General features: G+C 48.5%; 1 protein-coding gene across 1 annotated transcript in view; it reads right to left on the bottom strand.

The window, feature by feature from the left end:
- Positions 1-5199: 5199 nt before the first annotated feature.
- CLPTM1 (CLPTM1 regulator of GABA type A receptor forward trafficking) overlaps positions 5200-15917 on the bottom strand; it is a 29291-nt gene continuing 18573 nt past the window's right edge. Inside the window, exons 8-14 of the mRNA XM_087940161.1 lie at positions 15485-15729; positions 14253-14346; positions 12924-13114; positions 11445-11540; positions 10057-10192; positions 8635-8802; positions 5200-6259 (exon numbers count right to left, since the gene is read on the bottom strand). Of these exons, the coding sequence (XP_087796287.1) occupies positions 5946-6259; positions 8635-8802; positions 10057-10192; positions 11445-11540; positions 12924-13114; positions 14253-14346; positions 15485-15729 (1244 nt within the window). The 3' untranslated portion in view covers positions 5200-5945. The remainder of the gene's footprint in view (positions 6260-8634; positions 8803-10056; positions 10193-11444; positions 11541-12923; positions 13115-14252; positions 14347-15484; positions 15730-15917) is intronic.

The following is a 15917-nucleotide window of genomic DNA, read 5'->3' as shown; positions in this document are numbered from 1 at the left end:
GAAAGAAAAAAAAAAAAGCCACATCCAACCCAGGCTGGGTGATGGACAGCGGCCAACCTCTCCGTCCAGATGTTTTCGTCTTCTGCGGAATGGGTCCCAGGAGCAGCCGCCAAGGGCCGCACCCAAGCTGGGGTTCAGAGGGGAGCAGGCGTTTGTGCCCTGCCCAAGACCGCTCTGTGGATTTAGGGAAGGGCAAATGGGGAAGAGGGAGTGACCAACCCCCCAAAGAGCCCCCTCCTCATCTCCCCAACTTCTTGCATCTTTCTTCAGCTGGAGAACTCCGGAAGGTTGACATTTGCATTATTTATTGGTGTTCTACCTTTATCTCTCCCGTTTTCCCCCATAACCACCTTGTGGGACGGGTTGGGCTGAAAAAGGACTGGCTCAAAGCCATCGAATCGTTTTTCACACCTAAGGTGGGACTAGAACTCCCAGTCTCCTGGTGATTGGCCCAGTCACCCAGCTGTCTTTTATGTCTAAGGTGGGACTAGAACTCCCAGTCTCCTGGTGATTGGCCCAGTCACCCGGCTGTCTTTTATGTCTAAGGTGGGACTAGAACTCCCTGCCTCCTGGTGATTGGCCCAGTCACCCAACTGACTTTCATGCCTAAGCCGGGACTAAAACTCCTAGTCCCCTAGCAATTGGTGCAAAGTCACCCAACTTTCATGGCTAAGGTGGGACTAGAACTCCCAGTCTCCTGGTGATTGGCCCAGTCACCCAGCTGTCTTTTATGTCTAAGGTGGGACTAGAACTCCCAGTCTCCTGGTGATTGGCCCAGTCACCCAACTGGCTTTCATGCCTAAGCCGGAACTAAAACTCCTAGTCTCCTAGCAATTGGTGCAAAGTCACCCAACTTTCATGGCTAAGGTAGGACTAGAACTCACGGTCTCCTGGTGATTGGTTGAAATTGCCACTGCGTTCCTTTCGCAGTTTATTTTTTAAATGTTATTTGTAAAATTTATTCATCTTACCAGCTAGCGCGGGTTTGCTGTTTGGGGCAAGCCTAGTGTGACGTAGGCCTCGCTGGACGCCAGCGGCTTTGTGCACCTTCTCCCGTTTGCAAATCCGTTTGGCTCAAATCGGCGGCTCTCTGGACTTCCAAGGCTGTGCGTGTGTGTATATGTGCGTGTGCGTTGTGTGTCTGTGTGTCTTTCCCATCCCTTGCTTCATGTTGCCTTTTGCAAAAAAGCCGCAGAGAATGGAGCTCGTTTGAATGCAAACCCTGCACCGTGTCCCGTATCCATCACCAGAGCGAAGCCATTTCCCTCCAGTGGGCAAAGAGTGCAGTGGAGCGTGAGATTTGCCCTCCTCTGGCGGTGGGCCTACTCCCACCCACCCCAAGTCTTCGAGGCCAAACCATGAGCAGCCGCGCTCTTTGCCCTCCGTTGAAAGCACCCAGCTGTACACTCTTCACCACTTCATACTAAGGCCTGGCAGTGGAGTGTTAATTTCAGTTCCCTTAGTTGTCTCTTAAACCCACACATGACTCGGTACTTGGGTTACTATGGGGTAAAACAACACAAGCGTGGATTGTGCGTCTAATCATGGCTCTCCCAACCTTGGCAACTTCAACGAGTGAGCTTCAACTCCCAGAATTTCCCAGCCAAAGAATTTGCTCTGCTCTGCGATGAATCTGTGGCTCCGACTGCAGAATTTGTCCTAAGGAGCGAGCATGCACGACGATGCACCCAGTCTTTTAAAAACCCAGGTTTCTAGACCTTAAGGACATCACGATCAGATCAGGCATTCTTGCAATGGGAGCCGGAGAGAAAACCCACCCCCAAGTTTCCAACTATCAGCTCAGAGACGGCACACAATGCCTACAATTGTATCTCCTCCCGTTACTCCCCTATAACAAATTTATTTCTATCTTCATGCCTGATTTTAGCTAAATTCTCGACCGGAAACTAGAATGAGTCACTCCCAGGAATATTTATCACGCGCAGCGCCAGCCTGTTAGAATGTGTCTGAGTTTGTCCGGATGAAATTGAATTTAAACCATGGAATGTTCATTGAAACGAGCTCTGGCCATGGCTCCTTTTTTTTTTTTTTTTGCACTTCTCCCTGTGCAAAAAATAATAATAAAATAAAGGAATTGCCAACGGAGTATTTCCACATTAAACCTTTAAACGTCGCCACGGAGAATCCTTGCAAAGGGCATTCCAGAAGCGTGACTTGTCTGCCAACTGAGGCCAAGATAATTTCCTGCCCCACGACAAAAGGAACTTCGGTGGGTGAGTCTGCTCTTTTAATCCCCGGATATTTCGGGGCCCGACTCTGGCACACGGGAGCATGAGACATCACCGGACTCTCACTTCTAAAGTAGGCACAAACCATGCGCTTCAGGAATGCTGCACCGGGCTCATAATCTGGAATCAGGCCCAGCTTTTAAGATTCTCTGGGATTCGTTGGGCAAACTCCTCCTGTCCGATGCTCCCTATCCTGGCGCACAATTGGGCCAACGATGGAGCAAAATCGGAGACCCCCAAATAGGGAGGAGTTGTGAGCGGCAAACAAAAAACGAAAAACCCGTGGCCAGATAGATGGGAGAGGCAAAATTCAGGATTTTTTTTCCCAAGAGCCACGAGAGAGGCACAGGTGGTGGTGAAAAAGAATAAAATAAAAAGCCAGGGATTAAAACCGGTGAAGGTTTAAATGTTCATAGTCCTTGAGTTATGACCACAATTGAGCCCAGCAATTCCATTGGTAAGTGAGACATTTCTTCGGGGATTTTCGCCTCAGTGCACAACATTCCTTGCCACAGTTGTTAAGTGAATCACTGCAGTTAATAGGTTAAGTTGGTGGGTTTTTGGCAGGACGTTTCATGACCCAACTAGGTAACATCACCAGTGCTGGAAGAGAGGGGAGGTTTTGTCCTGTTTCTATGCAAATAATTATGCTCCGTAAATGTTGGTGGGAGCGATCTTTTGGTGCTTCCTCAATAAGGCCATGGTTTACTGCTGGCTTGTTTGTCTGAATTGGTAGTTCCTTGACTGGGGAACTGTTGACTTGATTATTAGCCTCGTATTAACTTTGATCGCTCGACTTACAACCATTCACTTAGTGAACATTCAAAGTTACGACACTGAAAAAAAAGCAATTTATGTCCATTTTTCACACATGTCCTTTGCAGCATTGGCACAATCCCGTGATTTACATTTGGAGGCTTGGCAACTGACTCGTATTTACGACGGCCGCAGTGTCCCGAGGGGGGTGTCACGCCCTCCCCTTTTGAGACCTCCTGACAAGCAAAGTCCAGGGGGAAAGCCAGATTCACTTAACAACCATGTTACTAACTGAGCTCCTGCAGGGATTCATTTAACAAAGGTATCAAGAAGCGTTGTAAAACAGGGCAGAGATCACGTAACAGATTTCTCACTTAGCAGCATACCCTCTGGGCTCCCTTCTGGTTGTAGGTTGAGGATGACTTGTATAAACGGAAGCAAACCCCTCGCACTGTCTTTTAGCACTGATGATGTTACCTAGTTGGGTGCTCCAACACTGGTGCTCTTTTTTGCAACCTTCTGACAAGCAAAGTCAATGGGGAAAAGCCAGATTCACTTAACAACCAGGTTACCAACTTCACAGCTGCTGTGATTCGCTTAACGCGCCCTGGCAAGGAAGATTGACAAATGGGACGAAACTCGCTACTTAACAACTGTCTCGCTGAAGCAATTGAAATTTGGGGCTCGGCAGTGGTCGCATGTTGAGGACTAATGACCATATATATCAATATTTTCATTCTGGTGGTGTAGGTGGGTGAAAGGACCCCCTCCTGTCCCCAGCCCAGTTAGAAACACGGAGCATTTTCAAAGCCAGGCTAATTTCACTTCTTCATCCACCGTTTGTGTCAGCCATCCTTGGTTGGTTTGGCTCTGCAACCCAACAGGACAGACTCAGACTTCAGAGAGTAATTAGGACTGCAGAAAAAACAATTACTACCCACCTGCCTTCCATGGAGGACCTGCATCCTGCATGAGTCAAAAAGAGGGCTGTGAAAATATCTACAGACCCCTCACATCCGGGACATAAACTGTTTCAACTCCCACCCTCAAAACGACGCTATAGAGCCCTGCACACCAGAACAACCAGACACAAGGGCAGATTTTTCCCCAAACACCATCACTCTGCTGAACAAATAATTCCCTCCACACTGTTCAAGTATTTACAAAGTCTGCACTACTGTCACTGTTAATCTTCTCATCACTCATCACCCATCCCTTCCCACTTGGGACTGTATGACTGTAACTTTGTCGCTTGCATCCTTATGATTTATATTGACTGTTTCCTAGTATGATTTGATTGCTTATTGTACCTTGACTATATTCTATATACTATATACCAGGGGTCTTCAAACTTCACAGCTTTAAGACTGGTGGACTTCAACTCCCAGAATTCCTCCTCCAGTCATGTTAGCTCAGGAATTCTGGGCCTAGAAGTCCACAAGTCTTAAACTTGCCAAGTTGGAAGACCCTTGGTATATACCTTATGACTATATAACCCTATGACTATCATTAAGTATTGTACCTAATAATTCTTCACTCTTGACAAATGTATCTTTTATGTATGCTGAGAGCATTTGCACCAAGACAAATTCCTTGTGTCCAACTTAGCCAATAAAGAATTCTATTCTATTCCTATCCTATTCTATCCTATCCCTATTCTAATTATTTTCTCCATTCTCCATATTCTATTCTACTCTCCATTCTATTCTACTTCTATCCTCCATATTCTATTCTATTTTTCATGTCTTCTATTCTGTTCTATTCTATTCATCTATTCTATTCTATTCTATTCTATTCTATTCTATTCTATTCTATTCTATTCTATTCTATCCTATTCTAATTATTTTCTCCATTCTCCATATTCTATTCTACTCTCCATTCTACTTCTATTCTATCCTCCATATTCTATTCTATTTTTCATGTCTTCTGTTCTGTTCTGTTCTATTCTATTCTATTCTATTCTATTCTATTCTATTCTATTCTATTCTATTCTATTCTATTCTATTCTATTCTATTCTATTCTATTCTATTCTATTCTATCCTATCCTATCCTATCCTTCCAAAGACCCAGACTTCTGCACCCCACTCCCCAGAAGACCCCACCCCGCCCGCTTCGTCAAAGTCCTTACCCCGAATCCTGCCGAGAAGGTGCAGGAGGCAGCCGAAATGAGGACCGTTTGGTTCCACGGGTCGGTTTGTTTGAACATAAACACCCACAGGGGATTTATTCAATCCATCGTCCTCCTTGGGAATGCAGCGATGAGAAAAACGGTATTTCTTGGCTTGGTTCTTAGCATCGGCTCTCTTTCTCTCTCTCTCTTTTTTGTTTTTTTTTGTTTTTGCTTTTATATATATATATATATATATATATATAGATAGATATATATATTTATGACACAGACACACACAAACTTGGCAGGAAAACGAACTCCTGAACGACCGAACGTCTTAAAATGACCCGCATGATGGGAGATGGCGCGCACAATGATTAACTGGGTGGGGTCGGTGGCTTTGCATTTTAAACACAGAAGAAAAAAAATCTACGGGTGGGGGGTGGGGATGCCGGGGGGTTTGGGTTTTTGGGTGGGTGGGGCCCGAGGTGAGGTTTCTCTCGCAACTGGAACACACAACATGTCACGCTTCACTTCAACATTTCTCATGGCGCTTGCTGACCGACCCACCTCTCTCTCTCTCTCTCTCTCTCTTCCCCCCCTTTCTCCTGCTAGCTTTCCACTCTCTCCCCCAAAAAGACATTTTCCTGGAATATAAAATAAACAGCTCGGGAAGACCCCACCCCACCCCCGAGCGACTCTGCACCCCCCCCTGCACCCGCCCCGCCCATCTGCTTCCTGTCCGTTATCCAACAGTGAGAGTGTCAAGTTAAGAATCTTTTTTTTTTTCCTTTTTCCAAAAAAAAAAAGAATAAATAAAAAGAGCGGCTTAATCTTTCTTCTTCTCTTCTGCCGTTTTGACCGGGAGGGCTTCGGCGATGGGCGAGCCCCCTGAATTGGCGGCGGGGGTCTCTCCGGCTCCTCTCTCTGTCGCCGCGTCGGCGGGGCTGTTGGCGGGACCCTCGGCTTTCACCTCCGGGGGGCTGCTGGCCATCACTGCAGGGATACCGTCCGGATGAGCTATACTGGGCGCCGGCGGTGTCCTTCCCGATGGCTCCTCCCCACTGATGCCGAATTCATTGACGCGGGTGGGGTCCACTCGGTAGATCCACCGCTGGTAGAGGTAAATGAAGAACACGACGTCTGGGGAGCGGGAGAGAAAGGAGAGAGCAAAGAGTCATCTTGAACCAGGAAGAGCGGGTTTTCTTCTCAATGCTGGGGATTTTGAAGACCTGCGGACTTCAGTTCCCAGAGTTTGGGAATTTGGGGAGTCGAAGGCCACAGGTCTTCAAGTGGCCAAGCGCTGTGGGCTGTTGGCCAGCGGCTCCTCCAACTGCAGAACCAGAGGAGGAGAAGGAAGTGGAACTGGTGGGGAGAGAGAGCGAGAGACCGAGAGACAGAGAGAGACAAAGACAGCGAGAGAGAGACAGAGAGAGTGAGAGACAGAGAGAGAGAGAGACAGCGAGAGAGAGACAGAGAGAGTGAGAAACAGAGAGAGAGAGAGAGACATCGAAAGACAAAGACAGCGAGAGAGAGACAGAGAGAGAGAGAGACAGAGAGACATAGAAAGAGAGAGAGAGAGAGACATCGAAGAGAGAGAGAGACATCGAAAGACAAAGACAGCGAGAGAGAGACAGAGAGAGAGAGAGACAGAGAGAGAGAGAGAGACATCGAAAGACAAAGACAGCAAGAGAGAGACAGAGAGAGAGAGAGACAGAGAGAGAGAGAGAGAGAGAGAGAGACAGAGAGAGAGAGAGAGACATAGAAAGACAAAGACAGCGAGAGAGAGACAGAGAGACAGAGAGACAGAGAGACATAGAAAGACAAAGACAGCGAGAGAGAGACAGAGAGAGAGAGAGACATCGAAAGACAAAGACAGCGAGAGAGAGACAGAGAGAGAGAGAGAGACATCGAAAGACAAAGACAGCGAGAGAGAGACAGAGAGAGTGAGAGACAGAGAGAGAGAGACATCGAAAGACAAAGACAGCGAGAGAGAGACAGAGAGAGTGAGAGACAGAGAGAGAGAGACATCGAAAGACAAAGACAGCGAGAGAGAGACAGAGAGAGAGAGAGACAGAGAGAGAGAGAGACAGAGAGAGAGAGAGACAGAAAGACAAAGACAGTGAGAGAGACAGAGCGAGACAGCGAGAGAGAGACAGAGAGAGTGAGAGACAGAGAGAGAGAGGGAGAGAGGGGTGTCGCCTGGGCAATCCATCAGCCCTCAGGTGGGGAGTCAACAGCCCCCAGGTCTGGAGGTGGCTGATGAGGAAGAGGAGGAATTAGCTGGGTCCAGTGCCTGACGCGCAGATGCACAGAAGGCAGAGGAGAGGAGAGCAGTGGAAATCTATGGGCCGGTCCTTGGGACGGAAGAGCCACCGCTGCTACCCTAGCTCTGGGGATAAAAGGCAGGGGGCAGAGATGAAGAGGCGTGGCAGACAAGTATTCCTCCCCCTGCCGGTGGGGCTCCTAATAATCATTGCTTCAACTACAGAGGGTTTGTCATGTTTGAGGAGCTGGGCCGGAACACCAAGGTTGGACACACCCCTGTCTTACAGAATTGATTTTAACTCTTCACATGCTTTGTTCTTAGCCTCCTTGGCTCCCCCCACACCCCAAAATATGTGTCCTTATGTCTTGCAACATGAATTGGCTGCAAGGCCCGGAATGGGGGTACCCTACGCAGCAGACTAACAAGAATGGAAGGGACCTTGGACCTAGCCCAACCTTGGACCTCAGGAGGCCCTGCCCCATTTCAGACAAATCCAATCTCTTCTTAAAACCTCCCAGCGTTGGGAGCACTCACAACTTCTGGAGGCAGGCCGTTCCGCCGATTCATTGTCCTCGGCCCTCTTTCTAGAGCCTCAACATCTTTTGTATACCTCCCAAAGATGCTTCAGAGATCTGAACAAAGTCCTGAAATCAAAGGTTTGATTCTCTCAACTGGCTCTTAGCCAATTCCCCATGGCTGGCTGGCTGGCTGGAGGGAGGGAGGGAGGGTGAGAATTCTGGGCATTGGAAGTCCACCTGTCTAAAAGCAGTTAAGTTTTGAGAAACGCTGATTTAGAGCTTCTGCTCCTTGTGCCCTTAATCTGGCTTTCACTTTCGTTTTAGTTTAATTTAATTATTGCACCTCGTACAATGAAATTAAATACCATCTTCAGTGTACGTTATGACTATGAAAATAAACACAAACACCTTTGCTTTCTATACCACTGAATTGAAAACCCCCCTGACAGTGCATTAATATTGCCCTATAAAGCAGGATTCAATGTAATTGCTAGATAGAAGCTGTTTTTCAGCCTCGTGGTCCTTGTTTTTATTATTGTCCTGTACCGTCTTCCCGATGGTAACCGTTCAAAAAGTAGCTCATTTTCCCAAAGGCTCAACCCCTGGGGATTATGGGAAGTCTAGCCTGCTTGGATGGGTGTAAGGAAAACAACCTTGGGAGAAGGAGGTGAACCAGAGAGCTGAGGTTACGCAGGGCGGGGGGAGGGCCAGACCGAGAGAGAAGCCATTACCGTCGCGTAGGCAGCCTATCCTGTACATCATCGGCATTTTGATGACGAAGGCGAAGAGGTCGTCGATGAAGGTGTTGAGGGCCTTGTAGGTGAGCATCCTCCACGGCAGGTGAGCCACCGACTTCAGCTTGTAGTTGATGAAGAGCTGAGGCGTCATGGTGATGAAGCCTGGAAGGCGAGAGGGAGGGAACAGCGTCCCCGACTTAACGACCACAATGGAGTCCCACAGCATTTCTCTTGGCGAGCGAACTCCCTGGAGGAGGGAGTTTGGCCCCCGCTGTACAGCCCATCCTGCTGCTGTCGTTAAGCGAATCGCGGCAGGGGTCGCGTGTGAGGGACAAGATTTGTGGAGCGAATCCGGCCGCCCCAGGGACTCGGCTCCTCAGAAGGTCGCAAAACCGGGGACACTGCAACCGTCATAAATGTGAGCCAGTTGCCGAGCGTCTGAATTTTGGTCAGGGGGCTGTGGGGAGATGCGGCAATGGTCGTTAAGTGTGAAAAATGGACATAAGTCACCTTTTTTTTTTTTTAAGGGCTGCTGTAACCCTTGAACGTTCCCTAAACGAACTGGGCACTGTGCAGTGGTTAGAAGTTGAGGACTACCTGCACTGTAAAACTGGAGGGGGGGAAATGCCACTGAATTGACTGGAGACGGAAAAGGATTGTTTTATCTAAAGAGCCACGATGGCGCACTGGTTATAACGCACCCCTGCAGGCTGACTAAGCCCAATGCCAGCAGTTCGATCCTGACCAGCTCAAGGTTGACTCAGCCTTCCGTGCTTCTGAGGTGGGTAAAATGAGAACCCAGATTGTTGGGGGCAAAGAGGCTGACTCTGTAAACTGCTTAGAAAGAGCTGGAAAGCACTGAGAAGCGGTATATAAGTCTAAATGCTGTCGTTATCCTCCTCCCTCCCTCCCCTCTTCCTTCCAAGGTCAGTAGAATGAGGACCCAGATTGTTGAGGGCAAGAGGCTGACTCTGTAAGCCACTTAGAGAGGAAGGTAAAACGGTATATAACTGTACGTGCTATTGCTCTCCTTCCTTCCTTCCTTCCTTCCTTCCTTCCTTCCTTCCTTCCTTCCTTCCTTCCTTCCTTCCTTCCTTCCTTCCTTCCTTCCCTTCCCTTCCCTTCCCTTCCCTTCCCTTCCCTTCCCTTCCCTTCCTTCTGAGGTTGGTAAAATGAAGACCCAGATTGTTGGGGACAATGTGGTAACTATAGAGTCTGAAGCGGTCTATAAGTCTAAGTCTTACAAGTATAGACGTGTAAATGTCTAAGTCTAAAGCAGTCTGAAGCCGCCTCTAAGTCTAACTGCTACTGCAATTTGGACTACCTCAAAGGACTGTCAGGTGGGAAACCAGGCCCTGGAGGTCGGGGGTGGGGTGTGGGAAGCTGTCAGGGGTCAGCCACCCACCACTAACTCACCAAAGGTCAGCAGGAAACCATAGAGCATGCTCAGGATCCAGGAATACCAGCCCTTGTGTTCCATGTAGAGCAGGCTATATACAGCGTAACAACCCAGCAGGGGGAAAAGGATCCAGGAAAGGTACCGAAAGGCCATCTGTGAAGGCAAAAGTGGGGGGAAGGGTTGAGGGCAGGTTGGAAAAAGTCAAGCATACTAGGATTTCGGGAGAGGGGAACCCACCCAGGGCCACCTAGGGACTAGCGGCTGGGATCAAAGTTTGCTGGAGTCACCAACAGGCTGTTGTGGTTTGCCAGCAGCCGGTGCAGACGGCAGCGGAATCGGACGGTGGGGAAGAACGGGGACCAGTCTGGGAGTCTGGAGAGGACTCGGACGAGGGTCCTGCGTCCGATGCAGAGATGGGGCCAGGACCATCTGGGAGTGGGGTGCTGCCTCTAGAGCCTCCGGAGTCTGGCAGCAGCGAGGCCGAGGACCCAGGGGAGCCTGTTCCCAGTGTGTGTGTGCACAGAGCTGCCAGAAGGCGAGAGCAGCCGAAACAAAAGGGGCGACTCGGGAGTAAGGCTGGGAAGTGATGGCCCCTCCCATAAGGGATAAAGGACAGGCAAAGGTGACGAAGCCTTTGCAGGAAGCAAAGTCGTTCGCTCAGCTCAGATTCATTTTGAAGCTTTGTGTGGACTTTGTGCTTTGGTTGGTTTATAGTTAATTTGGCACTTTGGTTGTTGGCAGCCATTCAAAGGAGAGAAAGGTGGGTGCTTATCTCGAGGGACCGTTTGGGACTCATTACGAGCTGGGAATGAAAATAATTCCTAGCATTGAAATAAAACAAGAGTTGTTTTAACTAAGTGTGAGCTTAATTACGGTCTTGGGAAACTTTGGTCAGAACACAGGCAATATCTAGCGTAGCATTTTTCCATCTTGACAGAACGTGGAAGATGGGTGGACTTTGACTCCCATGGCGGGCTGGGGAATTCTGGGAGTTGAAGTCCACCCATCTTCAATGTCCATGGAGATTCTCAAGACATCCAGGTCACGATTGTCCCAAAGGTCCTTTTTTCGAAAGGCAGCTGGACTTTGTTTTTTCCCTCGAAGATGTTTCGCTTCTCATCCAAGAAGCTTCTTCGGTTCTCGGATGGATGAGAAGTGAAACGTCTTCGAGGAAAAAGTAAGTAAGTCCAGTTGCCTTTTGAAAAAGCACCTTTGGGACAACCACCTTCAAGCTGCTGAGGTTGACAAATATCGACTTAGGATCTCTGCCTAGGGGTGGTTGTGTTTTTGGGGAGCACTAAAGCTGGATGGAAGGACCACCTTCGGATGATGCTCTGGAACGGAAAGGACCAGGTATCCTGAATACTCGGAAGGCGTGTCCACACCTGGGAAGGCTTGAACTTACATCATCGTAGATTTTGGTTGACGATTCGATGTATGTCGATTTGTCTTTGAACGTCAAGCGTGGGAAAATCCCGGCAATTTTGTTCTCGCGGTCCAGCTGTTCGGCAGCATCAGAAAACAGAAGAGAAGAGAATGAAGAGAGGGCTAGATTTTGAGACATCGGACACAGCACCTTTCCCTTCCCAGAATCCCCTCCCCGAGGGCACTGAGGCTACAATTCCCATCATCCCCAACCATCCTATACCTGTGATGGGCTGGGAAAACAGAGGGGCTAAGAAAGTCTTCTCGGAAATAACTCAAGGCGGCAAATGAATCCAATATTCCTTCCCATTCCTGTTTTCCGTACAACAACAACAACCCTGTGAGGTGAGTTGGACTGAGAGTGAAGGACTAGCTCAAAGTCACCCAGCTGGCTTTCATACCTAAAGTGGGACTAGAACTCCCAGTCTCCTAGGGATTGACCTAAAGTCACCCAGCTGGCTTTCATACCTAAAGTGGGACTAGAACTCCCAGTCTCCTAGGGATTGACCTAAAGTCACCCAGCTGGCTTTCATACCTAAAGTGGGACTAGAACTCCCAGTCTCCTAGGGATTGACCTAAAGTCACCCAGCTGGCTTTCATACCTAAAGTGGGACTAGAACTCCCAGTCTCCTAGGGATTGACCTAAAGTCACCCAGCTGGCTTTCATACCTAAAGTGGGACTAGAACTCCCAGTCTCCTAGGGATTGACCTAAAGTCACCCAGCTGGCTTTCATACCTAAAGTGGGACTAGAACTCCCAGGCTCCTAGGGATTGACCTAAAGTCACCCAGCTGGCTTTCATACCTAAAGTGGGACTAGAACTCCCAGTCTCCTAGGGATTGACCTAAAGTCACCCAGCTGGCTTTCATACCTAAAGTGGGACTAGAACTCCCAGGCTCCTAGGGATTGACCTAAAGTCACCCAGCTGGCTTTCATACCTAAAGTGGGACTAGAACTCCCAGGCTCCTAGGGATTGACCTAAAGTCACCCAGCTGGCTTTCATACCTAAAGTGGGACTAGAACTCCCAGGCTCCTAGGGATTGACCTAAAGTCACCCAGCTGGCTTTCATACCTAAAGTGGGACTAGAACTCCCAGGCTCCTAGGGATTGACCTAAAGTCACCCAGCTGGCTTTCATACCTAAAGTGGGACTAGAACTCCCAGTCTCCTAGGGAATGACCTAAAGTCACCCAGCTGGCTTTCATACCTAAAGTGGGACTAGAACTCCCAGTCTCCTAGGGATTGACCTAAAGTCACCCAGCTGGCTTTCATACCTAAAGTGGGACTAGAACTCCCAGTCTCCTAGGGATTGACCTAAAGTCACCCAGCTGGCTTTCAACGGTAAGGCGGGACTTGAACTCACGGTCTCCTGCTTCCTAGCCTAGTGCCTTAACTACTAAACCAAAGCGGCTCAATTCCTCCTCAATTCTTCCGCCGAGTAGCTACGTGTCCCTTTCTCACCCGCACGTCCATCACTTTTGTGATCTTCCAGAGATCGATGAGCAGACCGAAGAAGACGCTGACTTGCACCACAAAGTTTGTTTCGTTGTCCAGGATGTAAAGAAGGACCACGAGGGACTGGAACACCCCAAAGAAGACCGACCGAACGGAGAGGCCCTCCAGGGACTGCCTGCTGTTCCAGAACTGGATATCTAACCGGGAGGAGGAGAAACACAATTGAGGTTGGGAAAGGAAGTGATTCTCCTTCACGCCCTTTGCTCTACGGACGGGGTCCTTTTGACTAGAATCTTGGCGACTTTTAAGGCGGGTGGACTACAACTCCCAGAATTCCCCAGACAGCATGGCTGTCATCTCATAAAATAGTTCTATGGTCTTTTTAGAGTTGCCAAAGGAAAGGGAAGGGGGAGCAGTGTGGCAGCTTGGAAACCAAAAGTGCATTCCATAAATAGTTTTTCAAAGATAGTAACTAGGGGACTGAAGTTTCTGCCAGGCAAAATTCTAACTGGAGAGCCTGATTGATGACTCTTGGCTATGGAGATGTCCCGTTGGAGGATATGAATTACGATACACCCAGGGGGTGGCGGGGTGGAGGAAATCCAGGGTCAAAGGTGACAATAAATTATGTGTCTCAAGAGTCGGCTGCACCCAGGCAGTGCCGGCCATGTTAACTCCCAATAAATCCTTTTGAAGTTTTGGGAGTTTGGCTCGAGACTCATGATTTAATTGGGGGTAACTGCCGGAATCCTGACACTGGCTGGCTGGGGAATTCTGGGAGTTGAAGTCCATCCACCTTAAAAGTCACCAAGGTAGAGAAAACACCGGATTAGAAGAACCACCATGTGTCTCCCGGGATCGTACTTGGTTACAATCAGCAACTTGGCCAACAACTGACAACACGCAGCAGTGCACATTCAATCCCAGTTTTGGGAAAATCGATCCAGGAGACGCCTTTGCTTTGAAGGGTTACAGATAGTCCTTGACATATGACCATAATGGAGCCTGCCCAGTAGGGTCAGATTTTTGTACCGGCCCTAAAGTTGGTCGGTCATGTGATGTTTACAACTTTGTTTGCCGTGGGCGTTAAGTGAACACGATGGTGGTGATCGTGAACGCGGGCATCATTAAGTGACAACCAGAAGGAACCGGGTGGCCATGGATCTGAAGTTTGGTCATGTGACTGCAATTTGGGGATGGGGGAGAGAAAGGATGGGATTTTGACTTTTCGATCTGGCTGTAACTTCAAACGTTTCATTGCAAACTTGAGAACGAGTTGTAATCACAGCAGGGTAGCGGGGGGAGAATTTGATTCTCCAAGTGTTCGAAACTTACCATTCTTGAAAGCAAGGAACTCAAAAATGCTGTGCACGATGGAAACCGCAATCGTCAGAGCCAGCAAGTAAGGGTTCGTTTCTAACAAAGCGACCTAGAAGAAAAAAAGAAAGCGAAGAGGTGTGAAATGATACAAGAAACAACAACACGGACATACAAAAAATCAGTAACGATGTATAATGACCCAAAGGGGTGTGGCACAAAAGCAACACAGTCAGATAATCAATAAGAGTCCCTTTATTATTTCCGACTTCGCTCCCAATGTCCTGGTTACCTTCTGGCTGGAGAAAAACTCTCCCAGGAACAGTCTTTGACTATAACAAATCAAGTCCAAAACATGAGCAACACAAACTGTAACTTAAAGTCCCAACAAACCAAACTGAAGTAGTTAGTTTGGCAGGTGTATTGATTGATTTGTATTTTCCCTTTAATATTTTTTTTTTACAAATAACTCAAGGGGGTGAATATATACAACACACCTTCCTCTTCCTATTTTCCCCACAATAACAACCCAGTGAAGTACGTTCGCTTGAGAAACACTGATCTAAGGTCACCCAGCTGGCTTTCATGCCTAAGGTGGAAATAGAAGTCACCGTCTCCTGGTGATTGGCCCAATGTTACCCAGCCAGGTTTCATGCTTAAAACAAGACTAAAATTCAGTCTTTGGGTCATTGGCCCCAAATCCCCCAGCCTAATTTCATGCCTAAAATGGGACTAGAACTCACCGTCTCCTGGTGATTGGCCTCAAATCACCCAGCTGGCTTTCATGGCTAAGGCAGGACTACAACTCACAGTCTCCCACTTTCTAGCCTGAGGTCTTAACCACTAGACCAAACTAGCTCTCCATTTTTCCAGAATTTCTAAACCCACCACATTCATTTTATAACAAGGACTAGTATCCTTGTATTAAAAAAAGTAACCTCCTGCACCCATCATCGCATCACACGCCCCAATCACCATTCGTCCCAACTTGAGACGTCCTCTCACCCAGGTGCAGAAATAACATGACCTTGACTTAGAAGAAGAATGCTATTCTGTCTAACCACATACGCTCCATGAAATCCCCCACTCCCATTTTCCCAGGCTGAAGAATGTGGCAATATGCAGCAGCTTCCGGTGCTAATATGGCTTCCAAAGCTGACACCCTGTTTTAGATGCAGCTCCGGAGTCGAGAGCCTGGGGTTTCCCCAGGAGTAAAAGGGGTGTGTGTGTGGGTCTTCCCCACCGCTCACCTTGACCGAATCCTGCTCCTCATCGGATTGTCCGTACAAATCCTCGCCGAGGAAATTCCAAGGAGATTTACTATTCTGGGCGGCATAGAGCTGCCACCGCCAGAGCGAAAGTGGGCAATACGAAAGGCGGAAGGGCAACCGTTCCACGGTCTCATTAATGGGGTAGTAATCCTTTTGCAAATTCCAGTAATCGTTGAAGTAAAGGATGGGGTAGTAATCGCCGCTCACGGCGTCGAATTTCACATCTGGAAAAAGAGACAAGCCGAGAGCATCGAGAGTGTCAGAAGCGGTGGGGCTCCATCAGTGGAAGCTTTTAAGAGGCTGGACAACCACGTGTCTGCAACGGCATAGGGTCTCCTGCTTGAGCAGAGGGCTGGACTAGAAGACCTCCCAGGTCCCTTCCAACCCCGTTATTCTGTTATTCAAGAGCCTC

The sequence above is a fragment of the Pseudonaja textilis genome, chromosome 10 (genome assembly GCF_049901715.1).
Source record: "Pseudonaja textilis isolate UNSWEBS1 chromosome 10, rPseTex1.2, whole genome shotgun sequence".
NCBI classification, from domain to species: Eukaryota; Metazoa; Chordata; class Lepidosauria; order Squamata; family Elapidae; genus Pseudonaja; species Pseudonaja textilis.
The sequence above is the reverse complement of the archived record's forward strand: the minus strand, read 5'-3'. Positions and strand labels throughout refer to the sequence as shown.